The 26671-nt window shown below is 41.6% G+C and overlaps 1 protein-coding gene across 1 annotated transcript in view; it reads right to left on the bottom strand.

Moving 5' to 3' along the window:
- Window positions 1-4707: 4707 nt before the first annotated feature.
- Window positions 4708-26671, bottom strand: part of LOC117507705 (ankyrin repeat and SAM domain-containing protein 1A-like) — a 72740-nt gene continuing 50776 nt past the window's right edge. The window contains exons 3-4 of the mRNA XM_034167522.1: window positions 11607-11722; window positions 4708-4785 (exon numbers count right to left, since the gene is read on the bottom strand). Coding sequence (XP_034023413.1) covers window positions 4708-4785; window positions 11607-11722 — 194 coding nt within the window. The remainder of the gene's footprint in view (window positions 4786-11606; window positions 11723-26671) is intronic.

Genomic DNA, 26671 nt, shown 5'->3' with positions numbered 1-26671 from the left:
CCCAAAAGAAAAGGGTAAAAAAAAAGGAAAAAAATATCTAATGTGAACACTGTGTCAGTGCAAATATAAAACATCAGTTATTTGTAATTTCTTTACATGGAATATTGTAGGCAGTTTCAGAAAAGCTGATTGATGACAGAATTTATTTTAGAACATTTAACACAACTGAAAACCGATTAAACCTTCAACAAAGACTTTCATAAAAGTATGTCCATGCTTAAAAATGTAGCATAACTGTAAACATATTTTCCTCAAAAGTCAACTGTCCTCCTTATATAGTACAAATAACTGTTGTGTGTTGGGGGGTTTGGCTGGATGTTTTTGTGTTGTTTTCTTTTCTTTGCTCTCCAGGTGGTATGTAAACTGGTTTTTGTATGTGGAGACAGTGCTGGCAGAAGAATCCTTCACCCTCATCAACATTATTGGCTGCACTTGTGGAGGATGTCCACGTGCAGACCTAATGACTCGCAGCACCTGTGGATGATGCTCACGTGCAGACTTAAGGACTTTCAGCTGAAGCAGATAATGAGATGGCGTTCTGCATTTAAGCCATGAGTGGTTCAAGCAGAATTGCCGGGAACTCGACCTTGTGACGTTCGTTTGTGAGACGCTGAGGACCGCGCCTGGGTTTGACACATCGTGCCTGTGAAGGAGGATGGGTGAGGGACACATGCTGTCAGCACACATCAGAGGTGATTGATTGTCTGAATAAGTGTTAATAGTAATTTGGTATTTTGTTACGCAGTATATTTGAACATTGAGAATTGTGTAGCTTGCTTCTCACGGCCATGGCGTGCGGACTGATGATCCTCCACCTGTTGTGAGAAGCTGCTCATTTACATAAAGCTTAAAGTCAGACCTGAATGTGTTGCTGATAGCGTGTGCCTTTGAAGGATATTAGTTGTAGCTGTTGACTTACCTCACCTCTTCTATCCTACACAGAGTCAGTTTGTCGTGTCCACCTGGGGGGTGTTTGGCGGTGAATTTGAGTCCAGAAGCGCTGGGCTTCGATCCCTTTGGGTGCTGGAGAGTGCACCGTCCTTGACTCCGCCAGACAAGCCATTTATTATGTTGTACACAATTATTGCACAGAAAGGGAAATAAATGTTTTGTTTTTGGAACCGCTTTCTGGTTATTTAGCGCTGGGTTCAGTCAGACGCAGGTCCGCTCCTCAACCCGCGTCGGCACATAACAGTAGTTCCCGGCCATTCTAAAATGGACCCAGCGGCAGAAGCGGTTCCATTTGCCGAAAGAGTTCAAGAACACTTGGAGAAAATATGGGAGCAATTACAGCATCTCGCAAACCAAATTAAACAAACAGATGTCCGCGTTACGGAGCTTGCAGCGCAAGCTGTTCCGCTTCCTGCTGCTCCAGCTGCGGCACCATCGATACCGGTGCAGATAACTCCGTCACCCAGAGATTCGGCTTCCAAACCCATTATTTGTCATCCGGAGCCTTATGCGGGAAACGTTGAAGCCTGTGCTCCATTTTTGATGCAGTGTTCTCTGGTTTTGCTCAGCAACCGGCTTCCTTTTCTTCTGATGGTAGCCGTGTCTCATATGGGACAAATTTGCTCCGAGGTGACGCCTTAGCTTGGGTCACTGCGTTGTGGAGTAATACCTCTCCATTGTTAGGATCCTTTAAGGAGTTCTCCCGGGAGTTCCGATTGGTTTTGACCATCCGGTGAAAACAAATACCGTTGCCCAACGGTTGCTGAATCTCAGGCAGGGGAGGCGGAGTGCGGCGGATTATTCCGTGGATTTCCGAATTTTTTCTGCTCAGTCCGGTTGGAATGCCGCAGCTTTAAGAGGAGTGTTTGTGGATGGTTTGAACGATTCATTAAAAGACAAGCTAGCAGTCCGTGATGAACCAAACGATTTAGATGAGCTAATATCTTTGGTTATTCGTCTAGATGATCGGATAAAGGAGCGTGGACGCGAGAGAGGGCGGACATCAGAGCGGGTCTTTTCGTCTCGGGGCTTTCCTCGACACAGATCTGGGCTGCCTCTTCTTCGCCCCACTGGGACTCCTCCGACAGGACCTCTGGCTCCTCTTGCGGATGAGCCCATGCAGCTCGGAAGAGCTGAAGCCGCCATATTGCCCCGGTCACATAAGCGTCAAGAAAGATAGTAATGACGTATCTCCAGGTGTTCTGGGACAGGCACAATAATGGACACAAAAAACAAAAAACAAAACAAAAAAAATTTAGTTATATGGGCTGATTTTGTTTTGTTTTTTTTGTGAGGGGTTATAAATTGTTTGGGTGTTTAGAGACGGTTCTGGTGGAGTGAACGACTGGCGGGTCGGAGCTCAGCTGGACTCAGCCAATTGTCGTTTTTTATCATTTGAACTTAGGTATTTTCTGTTTTGGATTGGGTCGTTTTGTTTTGTTCTTTTTATTTCCCTGCTTCCCTAACCCCAACCTCACTTGCCCTAAGACTGTTCGTCTTGTGGGTTGTGGGGTGGTGCAGGTTGGTCACGCTGAGTGTTTCTCAGAAGACCTCTGCACCTGGGGGGGGGGGGGGGGGGTTGTCAGGGGCGTTTTTTGGGGTTTGGTTAGGGCCCGGTTCCACTCCAGCCTCGGTGGGCCTTTGACCGTTCGTCATTGGTGTTACCGGGGTGTGGTGCAGCGGGAACATACCTCAGTCGGAGGGGTGGGCCGATCTGTTGCCGTTCGCCATTTCGGTAGTTCCGCCCCTCCCGATAGGCTGGTGGTATGGTCGGGTAGGGGCACCGGACGTATTTCCGGTTTTCCGCTGCGCTTCGGGGTTGGGACCGGGTTAGTTTTTTCCTGCTTCCTTCCCCGGCTTAGTAATTTTGTGCCGTTCACCAAAATGGAGCTAACGACTGGCTCTGGGAGTGATCTGGGGTCTTTCAGGGTGCTGGGGGAGGTAACACGGTTTTCCGGTTGTTTTGTTTGCCCCCAGGGTGTTTTGATGAAGTCCGCCAGGGGTTGGATTTTTGTGTTTTTATGCTTCCTTCCAGGTTCCACCTCCAGGGTTGATGGGACGGTCCTCTGGGGGGGGGAATTGATTGTGGGGCCGACTCACCAAGTGTGGCCGGGTCTGGGGTTCCTGGGTTGTGGGGAGGGGGGCCTCCTGGGGTTGATGGTACGGTCCTCTGGGGGGCGCTGCTCCTCCATGTAACCCTGGGGACCTCTGTGGGATTCCGGTTTGGTTGTCTCTCCTAGAACTGGCAGTAAAGGTCTTCTGGGGGGGGGGGGGGGGGGGGGGGTTGGGCTGCATATCGTTCTGGGGGGGGGTTGGTTGTTGTTTTTCTTTGTGACTTGTGTTTGTATTGTGTTGTTGGGGCTGTGTTGGGTTTTTTGCATTTGGAGTTTTTCTTTTCTTCCTGGGGTTGGATGGGACGGTCCCTGGGGAGGTTTTGGTGGGTTTTGTGTGTTCTTGTATGTTGGGTTGTGTATGGGACTTTTTTGGGGTTTTGTTGATGCCAGCTGGCCTTCCAGCCGCGGTGCCCTGTCCTGCTGTCTGCTGTGGACCTTGGGAGCGTTACGCCGTCTGCTTGCTGTCATGGACCCCGGAGGGAGGTGCTGTTCTCGGGCCTGGTCTGTTCGGTCGCCAGGAGGCTTCCCGTTGATGGGGGGGTACTGTTGTGTGTTGGGGGGTTTGGCTGGATGTTTTTGTGTTGTTTTCTTTTCTTTGCTCTCCAAGTGGTATGCAAACTGGTTTTTGTATGTGGAGACGGTGCTGGCAGAAGAATCCTTCACCCTCATCAACATTATTGCCTGCACTGTGGAGGATGTCCACGTGCAGGCCTAATGACTCGCAGCACCTGTGGATGATGCTCACGTGTAAACTTAAAGACTTTCAGCTGAAGCAGATAATTAGATGGCGTTCTGCATTTAAGCCATGAGTGGTTCAAGCAGAATTGCCGGGAACTCGACCTTGTGAAGTTCGTTTGTGAGACGCTGCGGACCGCGCCTGGGTTTGACACATCGTGCCTGTGAAGGAGGACGGGTGAGGGCACATGCTGTCAGCACACATCAGAGGTGATTGATTGTCTGAATAAGTGTTATAGTAATTTCGTATTTTGTTACGCAGTATATTTGAACACTGATGAGAATTGTGTAGCTCGCTTCTCACGGCCGTGGCGTGCGGACTGATGATCCTCCACCTGTTGTGAGAAGCTGCTCATTTACATAAAGCTTAAAGTCAGACCTGAATGTGTGCTGATAGTGTGTGCCTTTGAGGATATTAGTTGTAGCTGTTGGACTTACCTCACCTCTTCTATCCTTCACAGAGTCAGTTTGTCGTGTCCACCTGGGGGGTGTTTGGTGGTGAATTTGAGTCCAGGAAGCATCGGGCTTCGATCCATTTGGGCGCTGGAGAGCGCGCCGTCCTTCACTCGCCAGACAAGCCATTTATTATGTTGTACACATTATTGCACAGAAAGGGAAATAAATGTTTTGTTTTTGGAACCGCTTTCTGGTATTTAGCGCTGGGTTCAGTCAGACGCAGGTCCGCTCCTCAACCCGCGTCGGCACATAACAAATAACCTCTAGAACCTGTGGTTCCCCATGGGTCAACGTCCTAGTATCATAATTAACCATGTCCCCCACCAAAAAAAAATAAAATAAAAAAAAAAGCAGGTTAAACAGCCCGGCTATTTAACCATGACAGTCCAGCTTTGTTGCCGTCCTCATCATTCAAGTTGCCCTGTTTTCGTTGGGATGGGTTAGTGAAGAGTTACCTGAGCTCGGTGCGGCCCTGTTCACTTCCGGATGTTTCAATGCCTGCTCCAATCAAGTTCATCATCTTCTCAATCTGTTAAAGACAACAAGAAACACTTTTACCATTCAATAAAAGTCAATTACGGCATTAATGTAGAGGGTTTCTCTTTCAAATACACAGCAAAAACACAAACATTGGACACACGTAGAAACTGTAGTAGAGCTGTAACAAACGATTATTTGGATCATCGATGAATCTGATGGGGTTTTCGACACGATAATCGGATTATTGGGGAATTTTTTTAAATATCTGCCAGGAAACAATTTTTCTCTTCTTCCATCACTTTATTAACAACAGAACATTATTTGAAAACTTAAAATACTTGAAAATCAACAAATGTCAAATGTCCCTTGGCTGGTGAAATATAAAATAATAAAGAATAAAACAGTTTAGAATAAAATATTAAATAAAATATATTTCAAATGGCATTGCTTTATCAAAGTGCTGAGTTGCCATAAAACAACATGAAACATATAAATGTTATAAAATATATGGTGAAAAAAAGAGCGTATTTTTGTTGCTGCAAATGAGCAATTAGCATAACCAGTTAAACCTAAAAACCTAAAACCTAAATCAAAACTGTAGCCTGGACCTCATTATATGTGCAACATTCTCTGTATAACTTGTAAACTATGTGGTCATTTCACTATGACACATAGTGACTCATGTCTTTCTCTAAAATTGTATTGTAGCATTATTAGTTATTACTATATATTATTGTTGCTATTATTATTAATATATAAATAAAAAAAAATTTAAAAATATTATTATTTGTAATACATTTGACTCTTCTACAACAACAAATGCTGAGCCATTAATTATTATACAGAAAACAAATGTACAAACATGCTGAATTGCCAGCGGCTTAAGGCTAACTTTAACATTGACAACGCCATAGACATGCTAACGCATTAGCATAAAATACATGTATGAACTGTTTCAGAAGATGATAACAAGTCAGTTTAACATTAAAAAGGTAAATATTCTTCACAGACATATGCACTTTAGGGTTTTAGTGGAGAAAAATTAAGATAAAGCGAAATAAAACAAATGAAACCAATGAAGCAGCAGCTCGAAGCGATCCATTGGTTCAAGATTCAAAGCAAAGCTCGGTTGATTATATGGAAGCAACCAAACATTCGCGGTAAAAAAAAGTTATTTAGCAACTAATTGATGACTAAATTAGTTGACAACTATTTTAATAATTGATTTTAATCGATTAACTCGATTAGTTGTTCAGCTCTAAAGTGTAGTGGAGAGATCGATAGTTTATCAGCATGTATCAGCATTTACTGATCATATAAAATGTGCACAGAATCCCAGTCTAAGGTTTCTGTGTCCCACAGCAGCGTAACAAATTATAACACTTCTATACTTGTGCTGCTGGGAGCGTGGGGAAAGAGTCCGAGTGCTTTGTAATGACGGATTACAAGCAGCAGTCAGACGTGTGCAGCAATTCAATGACTAACCCACTCGGTCGGTGAACACACTGTGAGGTGATAAGGTGAATTACCATCTAAAAGCTTCTCAAACACCAAATTATGATGCTGGGAGGAAGTGCCGCAGCCAGGTTCAAACTACTCCAAGTGACCCTCATGAGATTCAGATCTGTTGCGGACCAGTATTTGGATGCCCTCACAGACCTGTATTATTTAGGCTTCAAAGAATACAAGAAGCTGACTGTAAGGTTAAGTGAGCATAACACTGAACCAAAATACATGCATCCATTAACAGCACTCAGATGACTTGCCTCAATTCCACTGAATAACTGAATAGTAGCTTAGAATAGTGTCAGTAGTTTACACAAAAGCAGGGCGATAATTCAAAATGTTTTTAAAAAATGTTCAAATACAACGAAAATAATTTTTAAATGCCCCCTTTATCAATATACTATGTATTCCCATACTGGAAGAATTTATACTACCATATTTTTCTGAATATCATAGGCCATGGTTGGTCATGGCTGACCATGGATGAAAATATCCATCCAATAATTAGGGATCTGAATATAAGATTTTATTTTTTAATACTTCTGAAAAATTGGATTGTCTTATTCAGGATCTACACTTTTATGTGTCATTACATTCAAAACAGTCAGGTGTGCCAAATAAATGAGTGTTTCACACAAGACTAAAGCATCCCACTCCTCTAAATTTATGTAGCTGGAGTCTAAATGTTCCTGTTCTTTTTTTAATCACCATACACATTGTAAGGCTGTTGTTTGCTGTTTGTTGTTGTCGTGCAAACAAAACCTAACACTGAACATGATTTTAAATAAAAATGCTGGGACGGAGTGCTCTACAGTGGCACACCACCTGGGTTTTGTTTGTTTGTTTTTTTGTTCTTGTTGTTTGTTTGTTGCCAGGAAACAAATCCTATATAAACATGGGGCCTGCTCAACTGAGGAGGAGTTATGATGCAGGCTCACTGTGATAAATGCAACAGTCATCAAACAACTTTCAAGCAGCCAAGAAATGCAATATCACATAATTGTTATTTCTGAAGTGTTAGAAGATGATGAACACAAATACACCATTTTAAAAATGCAAACAGTCTGAAAACTTAACATGTCTCTAAATATGGCATGTCCAAGAGATTGGCATTTGAGTGTGTCAATGTATGATTGAAAAATGCCCTTAAAATATTCTTTAATAAGCATTATTTTCAAGTTAAAGGATTTTCTTGAAATAATAAAGAAGATTTGGCCTTCAGAAAGTCGTTTTCTAAATATGTTTTGTAAAAGGGGATCGTCTTTTAAGGGTCATCATATATTCATATTATTACTATATATTACTATATATTATTATACTATATACTATATGTTACTTTAAAACAAGGAAACACATCAACTATAGAATCATCTCCCCTGTATACATTCCTGGCAAAATGTACCTGAAATTTCACATTTTCTTTTTCAGAAATCTTTCTTAGTTAAACTCCACCTTGAAGCTGTGCAACTGGTGATGCAACAAACAAAAGTTGCACTATGCACAGTTTCTCCGATCACTGCCACAGAATCCTAGAACTCCTACAAAGTTGCCATGAGTGTCTTAGTGGCTTCTCTCACTAGTCTTCTTTTTTCACAGTCACTCAGGTTTTAAAAACTGCCTACTGTTGTCACATTTACAGTACCACACAATACTATACTGTTTGTGCTAATAACGGTCACATTTACATTTATGCCTGCAGTATTTATTTCTACGTATGAAAGCGTTCATGTGGTGGCCCTGTTATTGTTCCTGGTTGTCCAAAAAATAACTCACAGGGTTTTGATCTGATTTGGACCCAGTTTGGTGGAATGAATAGGGATCAGCCAACGAAAAGAAGAAAAATCACGTAAAAGTTAAAGGCAGATTATGGACCCAATGCTTTTTAAATATGGGGGAAAAGTAAAACTTGGACAAACTTTTAAAAAGTTGTTGCAATTTGTTACACCAAAATGGATTATTTTCCCTAAAATTATTTTAATTTAAAGTTTTAACCAACTATATACTTGGACAAAAGCTAGTCAATTTTCAGCTGACCAAATGGTCGTTCAACGTTCAGCTGCTGTGCCGCCCCTCTGTATGCCAAATGCCATAGATCATAAATTACATTCAGTTGGAATATTCATAGACCTTAAAAAAGCTTTCGACACAATTAATCATGATATATTAATCAATAAACCTGAATGGTATGGGATCAGGGGATTAGTGTTGCACTGGGTGAGAAGTTATTTGCGTAACAGAAAACAATTTGTGAAGTTGGGGGAATATACATCATCATGCATGGACATTGCTTGTGGTGTCCCACAGGGGTCAGTACTGGGTCCGAAACTCTTTTTACTTTATATAAATTATATTTTTAAGTGTCCAAGATATTAAAATTAGTATTATTTGCAGATGACACAAGTATTTTTCCTGTAAGTTTTCACCAGGTTTGGACACACTGTAGCTGGTATTTTGGCCCATTCCTCCATGCAGATCTCCTCTGGAGCACTGATGTTTTGGGGCTGTCACTGGGCAACATGGACTTTCAACTCCCTCAACAAATTTTCTGTGGGATCGAGGTCTGGAGACTGGCTAGACCACTCCAGGACCTTGAAATGCTTTTTATGGAGCCACTCCTTTGTTGCCCGAGCGGTGTGTTTGGGATCACTGTCATGCTGGAAGACCCAGCCATGTTGCATCTTCAGTGCTTTCACTGATGGAAGGAGGTTTTGCCATTAATACAGGTAACATGTGGAGGAAAGAAGAGCTTCTTAAAGAAGAAGTTACAGGTCTGTGAGAGCCAGAAATCTTGCTTGTTTGTGGGTGACCAAATAGTTAATCCACCATAATTTACAAATAAATTCTTTAAAAATCCTACAATGTGATTTCCTGGATGTTTTTTCTCATTTTGTCTCTCATAGTTGAAGTGTACCTATGATGAAAATCACAGACCTCTCTCATCTTTCTAAGTAGGAGAACTTGCACAATCAGGGACTGACTAAATACTTTTTGGCCCCACTGTACATCACTAATCCAATATGTGATATTCAAGTCAACATGTATATATTATATATGTTACCCCAAAAATTTCAGAGGCAGGTCCTGTGAAATTATATATTTTTTTGGGGGGGGGGATATTAATTTCCAGATGGTATAGTGACCACACAAATATAAATACACCGAAGGAGTGGGCATATTGTTCACATAGATTGTGCAGTTATTGCAAGACCAACTTCAATTATACACTCAACAAAAATATAAACGCAACACTTTTGGTTTTGCTCCCATTTCTGTGTAGGTTGTCTCAAATGGCTAGCGGCTTGCTTCCTAAACAGAAGGTCCCTGGTTGAAGATCCCCCACTTCCACGCCCCTCCCCATTCTTGCTGTAGATTTGGAGTTATGTGGCATAAACCCTGTATCAAGTCAGCAGGTGGATCCATGGTGGATCTGCTATGGCCACAATGAGGAAAAGACAGGAGATGCCAAAAGAAATTTTGACTTGTTTGAGGCACCTAAAGCAAATCCAAAATACGACAAAAGTATCCAGTTGCTGACTTTCCTGACAGTTTTGTGAAATATGTTTTTGTTGGTTAAAAACTGGTAGGCTGACTCGTGCTATGCTAATGCTAACAGTGCTAACATGGACAAAACTACAAGTAACTCTTCAGGATTTCTGCATGTAATGTTACTTCTACAACATTCAACCTGGAGGATATGTTTGTTGCTATGTTTGCACTTTTGAAAAGAATATGAGCAAAAGCCATTAGCCTTGTTTTTACTCCTGTTTTGGTTGTTTGGAGTTGTATATCAGGGAGTGTGGTGTTTGGCGTTTAGAGCACTGGTCTTCTTTGTGGATGGTGACCAGCTAGGATTGGTGCCTCCCAGTTGCCCACCAGCACTGAAGGGATGCCTGACTAGTTCTGATTGGGGGTGCAAGGCAATGAGGAAAAGAACTGGCCACCCTACCTCAACACTGCCATGGTTACTCTAAGGCTACTCTAAGTGGTACACCCTCAGTGCTTGAGTGTGAGACTTAACTCTGAGGGTTGCTTTTAAAATTTCTTTTATTCACATTAATAACTTTTTCTACCACTGATAAAGGTTTGAAAAAGGTTTGCCACTGAACAACATACAAGATTTTTATTAATTATTATTGTGTCATCAATGTGTATTAAGATTCTAGGTTTTTTTGAGTGTAGGTGGGTGTATCCACACTTAAGTAGAGTCCCGAAATCTGAGTATTATGTATAATAGGTTGAGGTGGCTATGAATTATATAATAAATAAGGTAGTGATGAAAAATTTTGGGAAATGGTTGCGTTTTACTTGTCATTTGTGTTTCTTCCATTGTAGGAGTCTACATTCCTTGAAGGGACCATATTTTGCAAAACTGGCTTTTCTGTCTTTTACAGTTAAATATGGCTTTGCCTATGTTTGAACACATAGAAACTCGCCTCCTACGACCATCCTTTGAGCGGGAATCTGTTTTAATCTGCGGTGACTTATGTCACGGAGAAGGCGTGTAGCAACCAGGGCATTGCTTTGCAGCAGCATCACACCCCATCTCATGTGGTATTTTTATGTACAAACTAGTACATAAATACAGTAGTACAAATAGTATCTACATTCTAGTACAAATAGTATCTACATTTAAGGGTGACTTCACACTTGAAAGTTCAGAACAAGATCAGCACCAAGGTTTGCTTTGGTTTCACATTCTTGCAGTTGATTAGTTTGCAGACAGGTGTACATTTAATATCTGTGAGTTATCAATTCCAAGTATATTACAGTTTGAGTCATGAGAGGTAGAAGTATGTAGGTTCATTTCTGTTCATGTTGTTGCTCTTGTAATAGAATTAATATGGTATTACTACCAGCAACATCAGTGTTCTGTTCAGTCTGCAAGACTAGTTCCATTTTGTCAAATCTCCAACCTCACTGTGTGAAAATTGCGTTGTCACCAACAGGAAAGGAAGCGCGCAAATAATCCGGTGAGCCACAGTCATTCTGTTTTGGGAGACCAAAATAAGGTGAGTGACGACAAAAAAAAAAAAAGAAGTCAGTAAGTAGAGGATTGTTCTCGTACTTCGGTATCGTGCTTGGTATTGACAGATTGCACTGGAGGCAGAACTTTTCAGCCAGCCCTCGTTTAATATGATCGCTTCTTTTTGTCGAGTCATGAAGTTAACCAGTATCATGCTCTGCAATGCGTGAAACAGAGATGCACGGGAGAGTGGGAAGTGTGATGCAGAGTGAAAAAGAGAGAGAAGAAGAAGAGGAAGTCCAAGCAGAGTGGTGACATGAAAAACAAATGCAACAAGGTTGACAGAGGTAGAGGACGGGACTGACCAGACCCCCTGAGACAACATGCTGCAGGTGACTCACCATAAATCGTAGGTCATCGAAGCCGTTGAGCAGAAACTTGCTCTCGTACTGCGGCAGCCCCACATGCTCCAGCCACTCGCCCACCGGCTGGTCCAGGGCTTTACCACAGGCCCCATCTGCCGAGAGAGGAAGCGCTTCAGCAGGGAGAAGCCGTTCAGCCGGTAGCAGCGGCACTCAGAGGACGACACATGGCACTGCCACATCATCCTCGGCCAGCAGAGACAGAGCCGGGTGCAGCAGCACCAGGCGGGGTGAGGGGGAGACAGGGTCCAGGCCAGGGGTGAGGGGCTCCCACAGTACAGGCGGGGGCCCGGCTAACTCAAACACGGGAGAGGGAGGGTGGAGGGGGGTAGGAAATGCTGCAGGCCCAGCTCAAGCCCTGCAAAGGGGAGGGTGGGGTGGGGTGGGGTGGGGTCTGAGTAGGCTAATACACACCCACTTGGTGTTGGTGTGACTGAGTAAGAGTGTCAGGCGAGGGTGGAGGTAGTGGGGAGAAGGAAGCCCATCTGAAGCTTGGTGTTGTTAGTTATGTTGGATTGAGCCAATACGGCATCTTCCAACAAACACGGCTCACTAAACATTCCTTTAGTGATCAGATGAGCGAGTGTAAAACAAAAAACAAACAAGTGCCTAGGACAAGACACAATACTACAAGTCATCAAATAGAAAATATCACTAAATCACATTTTTACGTGTATCACACATTATTCACTATCCCTGTCATTTTCTTTTTCCTTTTGCATTTTATAATGACTCCATAAGGGTGTAACACATAAATATTCAGGTTCCTACAAATAAATTTGGGTTCAACACATACTTGTAAAGCTCTGGCTGAGTCCCATGGCTTCATTGGTCAACCTCTCTGAGAGCTAGGACACGGCTCATACAATGAAGGTAGCAGCATTCTAAAGTACTGTTGAGGTACTCGTGTTATTATTTTTTTCTTAAATAAACTCTTGTTTATATCATTTTTCTTCCTTTACTCCAGACCCGCGATCAGGTAAACATATTTGTAAATCCTACATCACACAAGAAACACGGGATCTCCGCGGAATCCTCGTTCCAAACTCCTCAATTCATGACCGAATCCAAGTGTAGACTCCTTGATGATGAATCTCCAGGTGGCCTGTGCAGGAAGAGGCTGGTTATCCTTGGTGTTGGCCAGCATTCACACACTCCTGCAGGTTCCTCAGAGGCTCCTTGCTGGCTCAACCACAGATCGTCATTTCTCAGAGCACTAAATCCACGCTCAGATCTGGAAAACAGCTCTTGGATGAGGACCACGGTGCAGGTTAAGCTAGCTGCTTTCCGAAGCAGCCGCCTCCCACTCCTGCCCCAGCCCACCTGGTTCTCCTCCTTGCTGGGTAGAGCTCAGGGCAGAGGTTTGCTGCATCCCCTGATTGTCTGAGACATGCGTTCAAAGCAGCTGCTCCTGGCTCTCATGCGCTTCCCTTCACTGCTCACAGGGCATAACGTCCTGACGCCGGCTACTTCTACACGGGAGATGGCAAATCAGCCTCAGCTGCTGTTGCCACGTCCTTTCCACATCCACGATGGGCGATAATCATTCCCCCTCTCATCGGAACAAATGCCTCAAGCTCTTCGTCTCGCCTCCCCCCGTCCTTGCTCCCTGCTCTCTCTGATTGCTGTCTCTCGGTCTCATAGTCCCATTCTCGGACTGTGCGATGGCACTGCAGAGCTGCCGTATGCTGCCTGATGAATTGGGGTGCTGCTCTACGTAACCACCTCTCCCTCTCTCTCTCCCACTATATCATTTCCCCTCCCTCTGCTTCTTTCCCTTTCTCTCTCCCCTCTTCCCTTTCCCTCAGTCTCACGCCTTGCCTTTGCTTCCTTCTCGTAGATGTACAAATGCATACAAACACTCGTCTGTGTCTCTCTCTAACCATTTCCCAATGCGTTCTCGCGCACTCCCCGCTGCACTGATTAGAACTGCGCTAGTATACTGCCCGTGCAGAAAGGACATCATCATTGTCAGATTTGGGGGTGGGGCAGGGGGTGGGGGCAGCGATCAAGCACAAAGAGCCTCCTTCTGCACAAAATGACTAGAATGTAGAGTGATGGAGTGATGAAGGTATGAGCTGGACCTCCAAGACCTCCAAATGTTGCTAAATGGACTGCATTTATATAGCGCTTTTCCATCTGCATCAGAAGCTCAAAGCACTTTACAATGATGCCTCACATTCACACAGACACACTCACACACCAATGTCAGGCTGCTGCCATGCAAGAACCTCAAGGACCTTGCCCTTAAGTAGTGATTTTCCGGTCTGGCTGGATTTTGAACTGAGGATCCTCTGGTCTGAAGCCCAACGCTTTAACCACTAGACCATCACCTCCCCATTGGGATTTGGAAACAAATCATTTCTAGCCCCCCGTTTATGGGCAGATGGCATAAATGCCTTTACATTATGGTCTCAAACTATCCGGCTAGGACTTATGAGGTTTAGTCTGCAGCCATTGGCATGTTAATGCTGCATTCACGTGTTTTTAGTAGACAAACTGCCCTAGCGGTCGTTGTAGCAGAATCATCATCATCTCCTGGTTGGTATTAATTAGATAAACATAGACATATGATTTGGGCAGCACAGTGGCTTGGTGGTTAGCACTGTTGCCTCACAGCAAGAAGGTCATGGGATCGATTGCCACCTGTGGCCTTTCTGTATGGAGTTTGCATGATCAAAGATTTGCAGGTTAGGTGGATTGTAAACTTCAAATTGTCCATAGGTGCGAGTGTGTTTGTTTGTCTATATGTGCTATATGTGTCCCTGCGACAGACTGGCGTCCTGTCCAGAGTGAACCCGCTTCACACCTTATGACTGCTGGGATAGGATCCAACCCCCCACAACCCTCAATTGGATTAAGTGGTTTAAGATGAGTGAGAGAGTGAGACATATGATTTGAAGTAAGATCTAAGTTGGCTTATATATTTAACAATTGAACAGTCCCTCTAGAATAACTACGGCACACTATCACACCGAACAAAGCCAATATTTAATTAATGATACAGGAAATGTGTGCCGTGTTATTAAGTGGAATTAAATAAATGAGTCATTTGCGTAATTGAATGTGTAATGCTGCCACTCATATTTTAGCAGTCTTGAAAATGGTTGTACACATAGGTCACAATAAATCATAATTTATGTGTTAAAATTGACATGCATCAGTCGTGCATCCACCAAGGTTATAAACGAATCTCTTCCCTAGTTTCTTCAGAGGATCCTTGGGAACTGCAAGAATGACTCTGCATCAAACAAGCGGTCACAGGGATCACATATGTACATGCTTCACCTGGCTGCTGCAGATGGATGGTTACTTTTGAGAGGTGGGGATGGATCAGTTGTCTGCATATGTAGTTGCCATGCAAGACCCAAGGCCGGTTCGTGATGTGGTGGATATGGCAACATGGAACACCAGTGCATGTTCTCAGACTTGACATGACTTGTTATTGTAGATAAATCAGCATCTGGACTATCGTTGCATTTTCAGCAAGCGGAAAAGCAGAAGATTTTTAACTTTTAGTCAGTGGTAGGCACAGCTAACCAAATAGTTAGCTTTGATAACCGCTAATCCACTAACTTTTATAATACTAAACTGATAAACCACTAAAAAATTTAGCATAAGCTACAGCTAACCACTAACTTTTGTCTCAGGTACACTGTCAGCTACTGACAAGCCGGTTTTGAATTTAATCACCACCAATGCTTCTGATTAGAATCAAAAACAATCACAAACCCAAACACAACAACAACCAATGAGTCAGCATTTCTGTCTTTGTGCGTCCTGCCCACTGCTGCAAAGAAGAGTCATTTACATTGAACATGCCATTGAACAGTGCCCCAGACATGGCAGAAGTCATGAAAAGCAAAGTGGGTTTGACTTATGGTTTTGATTTATAAACCAAATTAATCCACATAATTTATAGTTTATTTAGTTTTTTTAAGTGAAATTATAACACATATCTTTAATTTTAAAATAATGCACTAATTCTGAAGGTTTGAACATTAACACACAGATGCCAAAAGGCATGATGGGAAAATGAGCCTCTGCCCATTACTGTGGTTGGTTGGTTTAGTTATATGTAAAAACCAACACACGTTACTGTAACATGTATGTTGGTTTTTACAAATAAATGTGTATTTGTAAAATATGTAATTTTTTTTTAATTTGGAAAAAAAAGGCATTTGCAAAACTGAAAATTCTCTTTGTTAAGTACACTCAACAAAAATATAAACGCAACACTTTTGGTTTTGCTCCCATTTTGTATGAGATGAACTCAAAGATCTAAAACTTTTTCCACATACACAATATCACCATTTCCCTCAAATATTGTTCACAAACCAGTCTAAATCTGTGATAGTGAGCACTTCTCCTTTGCTGTGATAATCCATCCCACCTCACAGGTGTGCCATATCAAGATGCTGATTAGACACCATGATTAGTGCACAGGTGTGCCTTAGACTGTCCACAATAAAAGGCCACTCTGAAAGGTGCAGTTTTATCACACAGCACAATGCCACAGATGTCGAAAGATTTGAGGGAGCATGCAATTGGCATGCTGACAGCAGGAATGTCAACCAGAGCTGTTGCTCGTGTATTGAATGTTCATTTCTCTACCATAAGGAGCAGTCTCCAAAGCGTTTCAGAGAATGCTGAAACAATCGGTTTGCATAACCAAAGAATTTCTGCACAAACTGTCAGAAATGTCTCAGGGAAGCTCATCTGCATGCTCGTTCCTCATCGGGTCTCGACCTGACTCCAGTTTGTCGTCGTAACCGACTTGAGTGGGCAAATGCTCACATTCGCTGGCGTTTGGCACGTTGGAGAGGTGTTCTCTTCACGGATGAATCCCGGTTCACACTGTCCAGGGCAGATGACAGACAGCGTGTGTGGCGTCGTGGGTGAGCGGTTTTCTGATGTCAATGTTGTGGATCGAGTGGCCCATGGTGGCGGTGGGGTTATGGTATGGCAGGCGTCTGTTATGGACGAAGACACAGGTGCATTTTATTGATGGCATTTTGAATGCACAGAGATACCGTGACGAGATCCTGAGGCCATTGTTGTGCCATACATCCAAGAACATCACCTCATGTTGCAGCAGGATAATACACGGCCCCATGTTGCAAGGATCTGTACACAAGTCTTGGAAGCTGAAAATGTCCCAGTTCTTGCATGGCCGCCATACTCACCGGACATGTCACCCATTGAGCATGTTTGGGATGCTCTGGACCGGCGTATATGACAGCGTGTACCAGTTCCTGCCAATATCCAGCCATTGAAGAGGAGTGGACCAACATTCCACAGGCCACAATTGACAACCTGATCAACTCTATGCGAAGGAGATGTGTTGCACTGCATGAGGCAAATGGTGGTCACACCAGATACTGACTGGTATCCCCCCCAATAAAACAAAACTGCACCTTTCAGAGTGGCCTTTTGTTGTGGGCAGTCTAAGGCACACCTGTGCACTAATCATGGTGTCTAATCAGCATCTTGATATGGCACACCTGTAGGTGGATGGATTATCTCAGCAAAGGAGAAGTGCTCACTATCACAGATTTAGACTGGTTTGTGAACAATATTTGAGGGAATGGTGATATTGTGTATGTGGAAAAAGTTTTAGATCTTTGAGTTCATCTCATACAAAATGGGAGCAAAACCAAAAGTGTTGCGTTTATATTTTTGTTGTGTATATGATTCAACGCAACGGCCGTGTGATATTTGGGCAGGCACTATTCAAACTTCCATCCAGTGGATGGGTCAAAATGCATAGATCACTGCCATCTACTGGATTATGAGAAATTAGAATATAGAATATATTACAATAAATTAGAATATTCATCTGCAAGTTATTTGAGATTGATTGGTATGAATGACCTCATAATGAAGTCATACATCATCAAAAAAAAACACTTTTGCAGATGTGTATTTACTTGTATATTTACTGTGTGTGTAGAGCCTGCAGGGTATGCACTAGTCCTCTAACGATTTCTTCAGGACTCACCTTTTGACTTTCCAAACACACCAAACTCATGAAGCAGACATGATCTGTTTAAAATACCCCCATTGGCCCCATTATGGAACTTTTGGAATGACTTGGACTAATTCAATCAATTCTTTGACTGTTCATGTAACTTCTGGAAGGACAGAACCTGGCCAGTAATCCAAAGGCTAATTAACCTTTGGATAATTTCAGTTTGGGACTGTGCTGGCCGTCTTACTTTGATGATAAAAGGTGCCGAGGCAGCATTAATTCAAGTCATCAGAAGACATTATGCACCATCGGAGACACAGAAAGTCTTTACGTGCACACGTCAATTCTCAAGCAGGAGCCCCAGGTCCTGTCTTGTTACCATGTCTCTAGCTGCTAGCATGACAGAGAAGCAAGCAAATTCCATTAGTTCTAGAAGCTCATGTCACATCAAACCTTTCAGAGCCAATGAAGCCTCCGTGGCATATACAGGACAAAGCCTGGATAAACAAGAGAAGCTATAAAAAAATGCATTGGATACAAAATTCCAACGAGTACTACACAGGAAGTGGACTCACTGATCACACCACTTCCTGGTGTGATCAGTGAGTCCGATAGCAGTTAGAGACTTATTACGCAGGCATCAAAGCTGCTTGTCATCACCTCACACATTCCCAGACGGGTATTCAGCCAGTGGGCAAGGCGGAGAGGGCAAGGGGAGGCGGTGCCAACAGACAGAGGCAATGTGAAAGGTTACTGATTGTACCTCAGTCTTAATTGGCCAATTTACTCCAGTGCTGCGCGCTAATGATCAGGTAAAGGGGCGTCAGGTCCGTGTGATCGTCGTCATCTAGACCAGTGCTCGTCATTCGTTATTGAGAGAAGCTTCCATCAGAGGAATGACGAAAGGAAGAGGATGATGAGTCGGAGACAGATAAGAGGCCCGAAAGGACTAAAAGAGGAAGAGCTGACGCAAAATATGAGGAGATAATATAGTACTAAGAGTAAGAAGGATTGAAGGGGACTAATTATGATTCACTACGAGAGCGCACAACTCCTTCTTCCCTGCCGCATCCTCCTCCTCCTTTACTCAGACCAGTCAGCTCCTGCACCAACCTATCCAGACAAAGACATCAAAATATCAGCCTCCTTATCCAATTACCCCTATTCATTTGGGAAAGCGGCACTTCCCGCGTATAGTACCTAATTATGACTGACACAATATCCGCGCTCCTCCTCGAGGTGGAACGGGTTTGACGACACCAAGCTGCCCGTCTGTCTGAGCGGATTTCTACACTGGTTCTGGTAGACATCTGTTAGGTCCAACTCGGTTCAAGGAACACCCCGGCAGATCTAGAGAGAGGCCGTAGCGGCTGTGCCTCGATAAAGCTGCACCTTTCATCATCAGCTGGAGAAAAATCACTAGATCTCCTTGTCAACAACCAAGCCCGGAGAAAGCCGCAAAGCTGAATTAATTCGCGAGGTTGAAGGCATGCTCTTTTCCCTTTGAACGTCAGCGTACGCCTGTACACAAACAGAGCCAATGCATCCCGTATGCTTTTAGCTCAGCTATCTCACCGCTCTTTATAGCTCATTTAGTCAGCGCACTCTTGGCACACAGTCGAGGTACCAACGATGGGCACTGAACACTAACAGACTCATCCTTGGCTGTGTAGCATGGCACCAAATTACAGGGATTTTGTTTTTTCTCTTACCAATGTACAACATCCAATTTGACTCATCGAATTGCTTCCGATCTAGCTGTCCTTAGTTCCTGATGTAAACACACTAAACCCTAAGGTTTTCTCTGTCGTGTATCAATACGGCGATAAGGCGCTATGAGGAGAAGCAGCAGACTATTGTGCCATCTTATGTAATCTCTCGCTCACATCCTGGTGTTGGATGTACAGGTACTGCTCGCCATTACGTTCATTCCAAGCGACACATACAAACCGGGAACAAAAGCTTCCTCTCAACCTTTGGGATCGACTGGTGCGCAATCTCCCATTAAAATCCAGCAGCCGTGACATGACTCCGCTGAATCTGGGACCCTTCAGCATGCCATTCTTACAAACTATAAATAGCATGCCACGATATTGTGAAAACAAACAAATAATCAAACAAACAAAGAAAAACATATTTCATGTTACGTAATGTCAAACAACCTCGGGCGTGAATTATTCTTAATTGCTGGGAAAATAATTCATCTGAGAATATTTGGGTTTGCAGGATGTTTTTTCACATACATGTCTCACCCTTTGCCCTGAAGTAATCATTATAAATTAGAGTTGGATCAGATTTAAGATGCATTTAAGGTGCACTCTATGGAAGGGAATATTTCATTTCATTTGCTTTCATTCGAAAACATTTTAAAGAAAAATAGTTAAATGTTCTTTAATCTTCCTGAGTTCCACCCTTTCATGACTGATTGTGAACATTAACCCATGAAATAATGAATGATGATGATGATGATGATGATGATAATAACAATAAATGTTTCTGAGTGCAGTGGCAGAAGTGTGCAACATGCAAATGTTCTTTCCATTGCACAAATAGAAAACATTCATTATTTGTTTTATATGACACCAAAATAGATCATAGTCAAGGCAAAGTCCATGTGTTGTACATCATTTCCTCATATTATGGGCACATTTTTTATGAAAAGGTACTGCAATTGTTCAGTTCAAAATTTAAGGGGTTTGTTTTGTGTAAAATAAGTTTCCATCAGCTTTTACGTAATTATGATTGTGGTTTGACATTATGCTCACATAAATGTCTGAGCATTTAGAAATGAAACAGCTAAAAACAAAGCTTCTTCTATAATTCTGTGATTTATGTCACTGAGGTCCATGTGTGAGCTCATACAGAGGGGGCGTGGCAATCAGCGGTTTGTTTCCATTTAAAACATGAGACACAGAAACAGGTCCTTACTTAGAGGCCTGTGGCGACAGATACATAATCATAAGGACACTGAGTCTCATATTTTGTCACACACACATACACACACACACACACACACACACACCCAATTACAGGCAATATTGTGGAACAAAGATTTTGGAAAAATCCTTAACGAGGTTGAAAATCCATGTCTGGAGTCGTCATTAAATCTTGGTCAAAAAAATTAAAGATGAATATAAATTACATAATAATATGAAGATTGTGAGATGGTGTGCATACGACCCAACCCAATAGACAACAGATTTCATAGTCGGATACTTAAAGGCATAACAACAAAATATTCTTTAACAGATAAAGGAATAGTAAAGGATATTCAAACTCTCTCATGAACAGTCATAATCTGAGAAAACAAGATTTCTATAGATATTTGCAAGTGCGCCACTATATTAATAAAGAAATAAGTTGCCAAGAAAGCGTGCTCAAGGAAATACTAAATTCACACAGTGCAAAATCAATAAAAGGTCTAATATCTAGATTTATAAAGGCTTTATGAGCAAAAAGTCATATTCAACACAATATGTGAAAATAAAATGGGAAAAGGGTGGCACCATTCTAATGACCGATGAAGAAGTGGCGGGTTACTGTACATCCGTGTGGAAATGCAGAAATTCACATTCCTGGAGAGACTTCAACTGGAAATGCTACATTTGATTTTTTTTATTAATCCAAAACAAAAGACTCATTGTAACGGGGAGGAGCTTAAATGCCTGAGACAGTGTGGAAGCCAAAATGCCGATCATTGGCACATATTTTGGGACTGCCCAATAATAAAACAATTCTGGAAGGACATACTCACAAATATGGAATTTATATTCAGGGTTACAATACCTTTTGAATTTACTTCTTTAATTAGGATTTGGGTAAGGCTGATTGAAATGCAATTGAACAATTATTTATTCACTATAGCAATTTTAATAGCTGCTGGAAAAAGGCTCCTCCTGAACCACCCAATCTTGGAAAATGGATAGAAATTGTGAACGAAATATTCCAGATGGAAAGAAGGACTTTTCCGCTTTGGTTACACGATTAACAAATTTTCAAAGCTTGGTCAAAATGGTCATTTTAGGTTCATGCTAACCAAAGGTAATTATACAGAAGCCTTGAATGCACAAACATGTCAGTGTAAAGAAAAGGCACTTGAAATAGTAAGAATGATTTTTTCTCTTTTTTCTCATTTTATTTATGTTTATATATTTTAGTCATGAAGATTAAGTCTCTCTGTGATTTTTGTCTTTTGTCACAACGCATCCAATATTCTATAGTTTTCTTTTGTAAAAAAAACAAAAAAACAACGGAATGTCAGGAAGGAACTGGCCAGGGGTCACATACGAGTTCTGTGACCATGAGGGAATATCAATGTCGGCAGCGTTCAGAATAATATAGTTACTATGGGACTAAAAAGATTAATCCAGGTTTTGAGTATATTTCTTATTGTTACAGGGAAACAAGGAGCCAGTAGATTCAGTAGATTCTCACAACTCAACAAGACCAAGCTTCATGATATGCACACTCTTAAGGCTATGAAATTGGGCTATTAGTAAAAAAAAAGTAGAAAAGGGGGTGTTCACAATAATAGTAGTGCTATGTGACTAAAAAGATTAATCCAGGTTTTTGAGTATATTTCTTATTGTTTACATGGGAAACAAGGTACCAGTAGATTCAGTAGATTCTCACAAATCCAACAAGACCAAGCATTCATGATATGGCACACTCTTAAGGCTATGAAGTTGGGCTATTAGTAAAAAAAAAAAGTAGGAAAGGGGGTGTTCACAATAATAGTAGTGTGGCATTCAGTCAGTGAGTTTGTCAATTTTGTGGAACAAACAGGTGTGAATCAGGTGTCCCCTATTTAAGGATGAAGCCAGCACATGTTGAACATGCTTTTCCTCTTTGAAAGCCTGAGGAAAATGGGACGTTCAAGACATTGTTCAGAAGAACAGCATAGTTTGATTAAAAGGTGATTGGAGAGGGGAAAACTTATATGCAGGTGCAAAAAATGATAGGTTTGTTCATTCTACAGTGATCTGCAATGCTTTAAAATGGACAAAAAAAAAAAAAAAAACAAAACAGACGCGTGGAAGAAAACGGAAAACAACCATCAAATGGATAGAAGAATAACCAGAATGGCAAAGGCTCACCCACTGATCAGCTCCAGGATGATCAAAGACAGTCTGGAGTTACCTGTAAGTGCTGTGGACAGTTAGAAGACGCCTGTGTGAAGCCAATTTATTTACAAGAATCCCCCGCAAAGTCCCTCTGTTAAATAAAGACATGTGCAGAAGAGGTTACAATTGCCAAAGAACACATCAACTGGCCTAAAGAGAAATGGAGGAATATTTTGTGGACTGATGAGAGTAAAATTGTTCTTTTTGGGTCCAAGGGCCACAGACAGTTTGTGAGACGACCCCCAAACTCTGAATTCAAGCACAGTTCACAGTGAAGACAGTGAAGCATGGTGGTGCAAGCATCATGATATGGGCATGTTTCTCCTACTATGGTGTTGGGCCTATATATCGCATACCAGATATCATGGATCAGTTTGGATATGTCAAAATACTTGAAGAGGTCATGTTGCCTTATGCTGAAGAGGACATGCCCTTGAAATGGGTGTTTCAACAAGACAATGACCCCAAGCACACTAGTAAATGAGCAAAATCTTGGTTCCAAACCAACAAATTAATGCCTCGCAGATGTGAAGAAATCACTGTGGTTATACAACTAAATACTAGTTTAGTGATTCAGAGGATTGCTAAAAAAAGCAGTTTGAACATAATAGTTTTGAGTTTGTAGCGTCAACAGCAGATGCTACTATTATTGTGAACACCCCCTTTTCTACTTTTTTTTACTAATAGCCCAATTTCATAGCCTTAACAGTGTGCATATCATGAATGCTTGGTCTTGTTGGATTTGTGAGAATCTACTGAATCTACTGGTACCTTGTTTCCCATGTAACAATAAGAAATATACTCAAAACCTGGATTAATCTTTTTAGTCACATAGCACTACTATTATTCTGAACACGACTGTATTTCTTGCAATTTTCTGAATGTTTCAAAATCAAAATTTGAAGGAAAAAGTGTTAGTGTAAGAATCAGGAATGATGTCATACAGCCTCTGTTGACTCTTGACGTGTCCAACACTTACAGTGATAAAGTTTAAAAAGTCCTCCTCCGTCAGTTATCACGCTGGCTGAAATATGAACTCTCTGAGTTCTCCTTTTAGTTGCCTCGATGAAGGAGGTAACATTTTCACCCAAGTCTGTTTGTTTGTTTGACTGATTGTTAGCAGGATTACACACACACACACACACACACACACACACACACACACACACACCACACACACACACACACACACACACACACACACACACACACACACACACACACATAAATAAAGAAGCAGTTTAAACTTAATGGAGCAGTGAGACACAAGCCAAACAGTCTGTTTTGGATCTATATCAATGGGATCCAGGAAGCTGAGTTCATGACACAGAAATTCACACACACCCCCTCCCCTCCTGGCGATTTTTGGCCATGATCATTCTGCTGACCTTTACTCATATTCACTGATGTCTCAAAACTGTAGAAATGCTAACCTTTGATTCTGATCCTCAATGACCTTTGATTCCAATCCTGAAGTTTGATCCTGATCACTAAATTTTTATCCAGACCAGTGATGGATTTTATGGCTGAACTGCTGTCATATTCACTGAGCTTTGATGGTAATGGCTAAACTGTGGTATCGAATACTGACCTTTGATACTGCTCCTGACCTTTGATCTGATCATTGAAATTTAATATTGACTAATGAACTTTGATCCAGATTGTAGATCTTTGATTCTGATTGATCATCTATAATCCAGTTCCTCACCTTTTATTGTGATAATCTATGATCATAATCACTCCTCTTTGATCCTGATTTTTCATCTTTGATCCATTCGTGAGCTTTGATATTATTCACTGATCTTGAGCCTCAATTTAGATTTTAATCCTGATTGCTGAATTGTGGTCCAGATCTAGTTTGATCCATATTTCTGGCTTTGTTCTGAATCATTCTTCTTTGATGCTGACTTTTTATCTTTGACCCATTACAATCTTTGGTATTGATCACCGATCTTTGATTGTAAGGCTCTATCTTTAATCCTGTTCCTGACCTTTGATCATGATAGCCTGACCTTTGATCCTAATCACTGCTCTTTAATCCGGATTTCTCATTTTTAATCCATTTATGACTTTTGAGACAGATCACTGATCGTTGAGCCTGATGATCGAGCTTTCATCCTGTTCTTGACCTTTGACCAACGTACGTATCTGAATTTGATCATCATCACTACTTTTTGGACCATTTTCAACCTTTGACATTGACCACTGACCTTTGATGCTGGTGATTGATCTTTCACTCCATTCTGACCTTCGGCTACCTTGGTCACCAAGGTAGCTGAATTTTGTTCATCATTACTCTTGATCATTGACCTTTGATGCTGGTGACAGATCTTTAATCCTGTTCCTAACCTCTGATCATGACAGCTGACCTTTGAACATAATAACTGCTCTTTGATCCTGATTCCCCATCTTTGATCCATTTAGGACATTTGATATTGATCACTGATCTTTGCGCCTGAATATAGATTTTTAATGCTGATGGCTGAATTATGGTCCAGCTCCAGTTTGAGCCATATTGCTTGCCTTTGTTCTGACTCCCTCTTATTGATCATGATTTTTCATCTTTGATCCATTTATGACATGTGATATTGACCACTGATCTTGAGCCAGTTAATATAGATTTTTAATGCCGATGGCTGAATTATGGTACACATCCAGTTGGTCCATATTGCTGGCCTTTGTTCTGACTCACTCTTCTTTGATAATGATTTCTCATCTTTGATCCATTTATGACATTTGATATTGATCACTGATCTTTGAGCCAGTGAATATAGATCTTTAATGCCAATGGCTGAAGTATGTCCAGATCCAGTTTGATCCACATTGCTGGCCTTTGTTCTGACTCACTCTTCTTTGATCATGATTTTTCATCTTTGATCCATTTATGACATGTGATATTGACCACTGATCTTTGAGCCAGTTAATATAGATTTTTAATGCCGATGGCTGAATTATGGTACACATCCAGTTTGGTCCATATTGCTGGCCTTTGTTCTGACTCACTCTTCTTTGATAATGATTTCTCATCTTTGATCCATTTATGACATTTGATATTGATCACTGATCTTTGAGCCAGTGAATATAGATCTTTAATGCCAGTGGCTGAAGTATGGTCCAGATCCAGTTTTATCCACATTGCTGGCCTTTGTTCTGACTCACTCTTCTTTGATCATGGTTTTTCATCTTTGATCCATTTATGACATGTGATATTGACCACTGATCTTTGAGCCAGTTAATATAGATTTTTAATGCCGATGGCTGAATTATGGTACACATCCAGTTTGGTCCATATTGCTGGCCTTTGTTCTGACTCACTCTTCTTTTATAATGATTTCTCATCTTTGATCCATTTATGACATTTGATATTGATCACTGATCTTTGAGCCAGTGAATACAGATCTTTAATGCCGATGGCTGAAGTATGGTCCAGATCCAGTTTGATCCAGATTGCTGGCCTTTGTTCTGACTCACTCTTCTTTGATCATGAGTTTTCATCTTTGATCCATTTATGATATGTGATATTGACCACTGATCTTTGAGCCAGTTAATATAGATTTTTAATGCCGATGGCTGAATTATGGTACACATCCAGTTTGGTCCATATTGCTGGCCTTTGTTCTGACTCACTCTTCTTTGATAATGATTTCTCATCTTTGATCCATTTATGACATTTGATTTTGATCACTGATCTTTGAGCCAGTGAACATAGATCTTTAATGCCAATGGCTGAAGTATGGTCCAGATCCAGTTTGATCCACATTGCTGGCCTTTGGTCTGACTCACTCTTCTTTGATCATGGTTTTTCATCTTTGATCCATTTATGACATGTGATATTGACCACTGATCTTTGAGCCAGTTATATAGATTTTTAATGCCGATGGCTGAATTATGGTACACATCCAGTTTGGTCCATATTGCTGGCCTTTGTTCTGACTCACTCTTCTTTTATA

This window comes from Thalassophryne amazonica, chromosome 3, assembly GCF_902500255.1.
Source record: "Thalassophryne amazonica chromosome 3, fThaAma1.1, whole genome shotgun sequence".
Lineage (NCBI taxonomy): Eukaryota > Metazoa > Chordata > Actinopteri > Batrachoidiformes > Batrachoididae > Thalassophryne > Thalassophryne amazonica.
The sequence above is the reverse complement of the archived record's forward strand: the minus strand, read 5'-3'. Positions and strand labels throughout refer to the sequence as shown.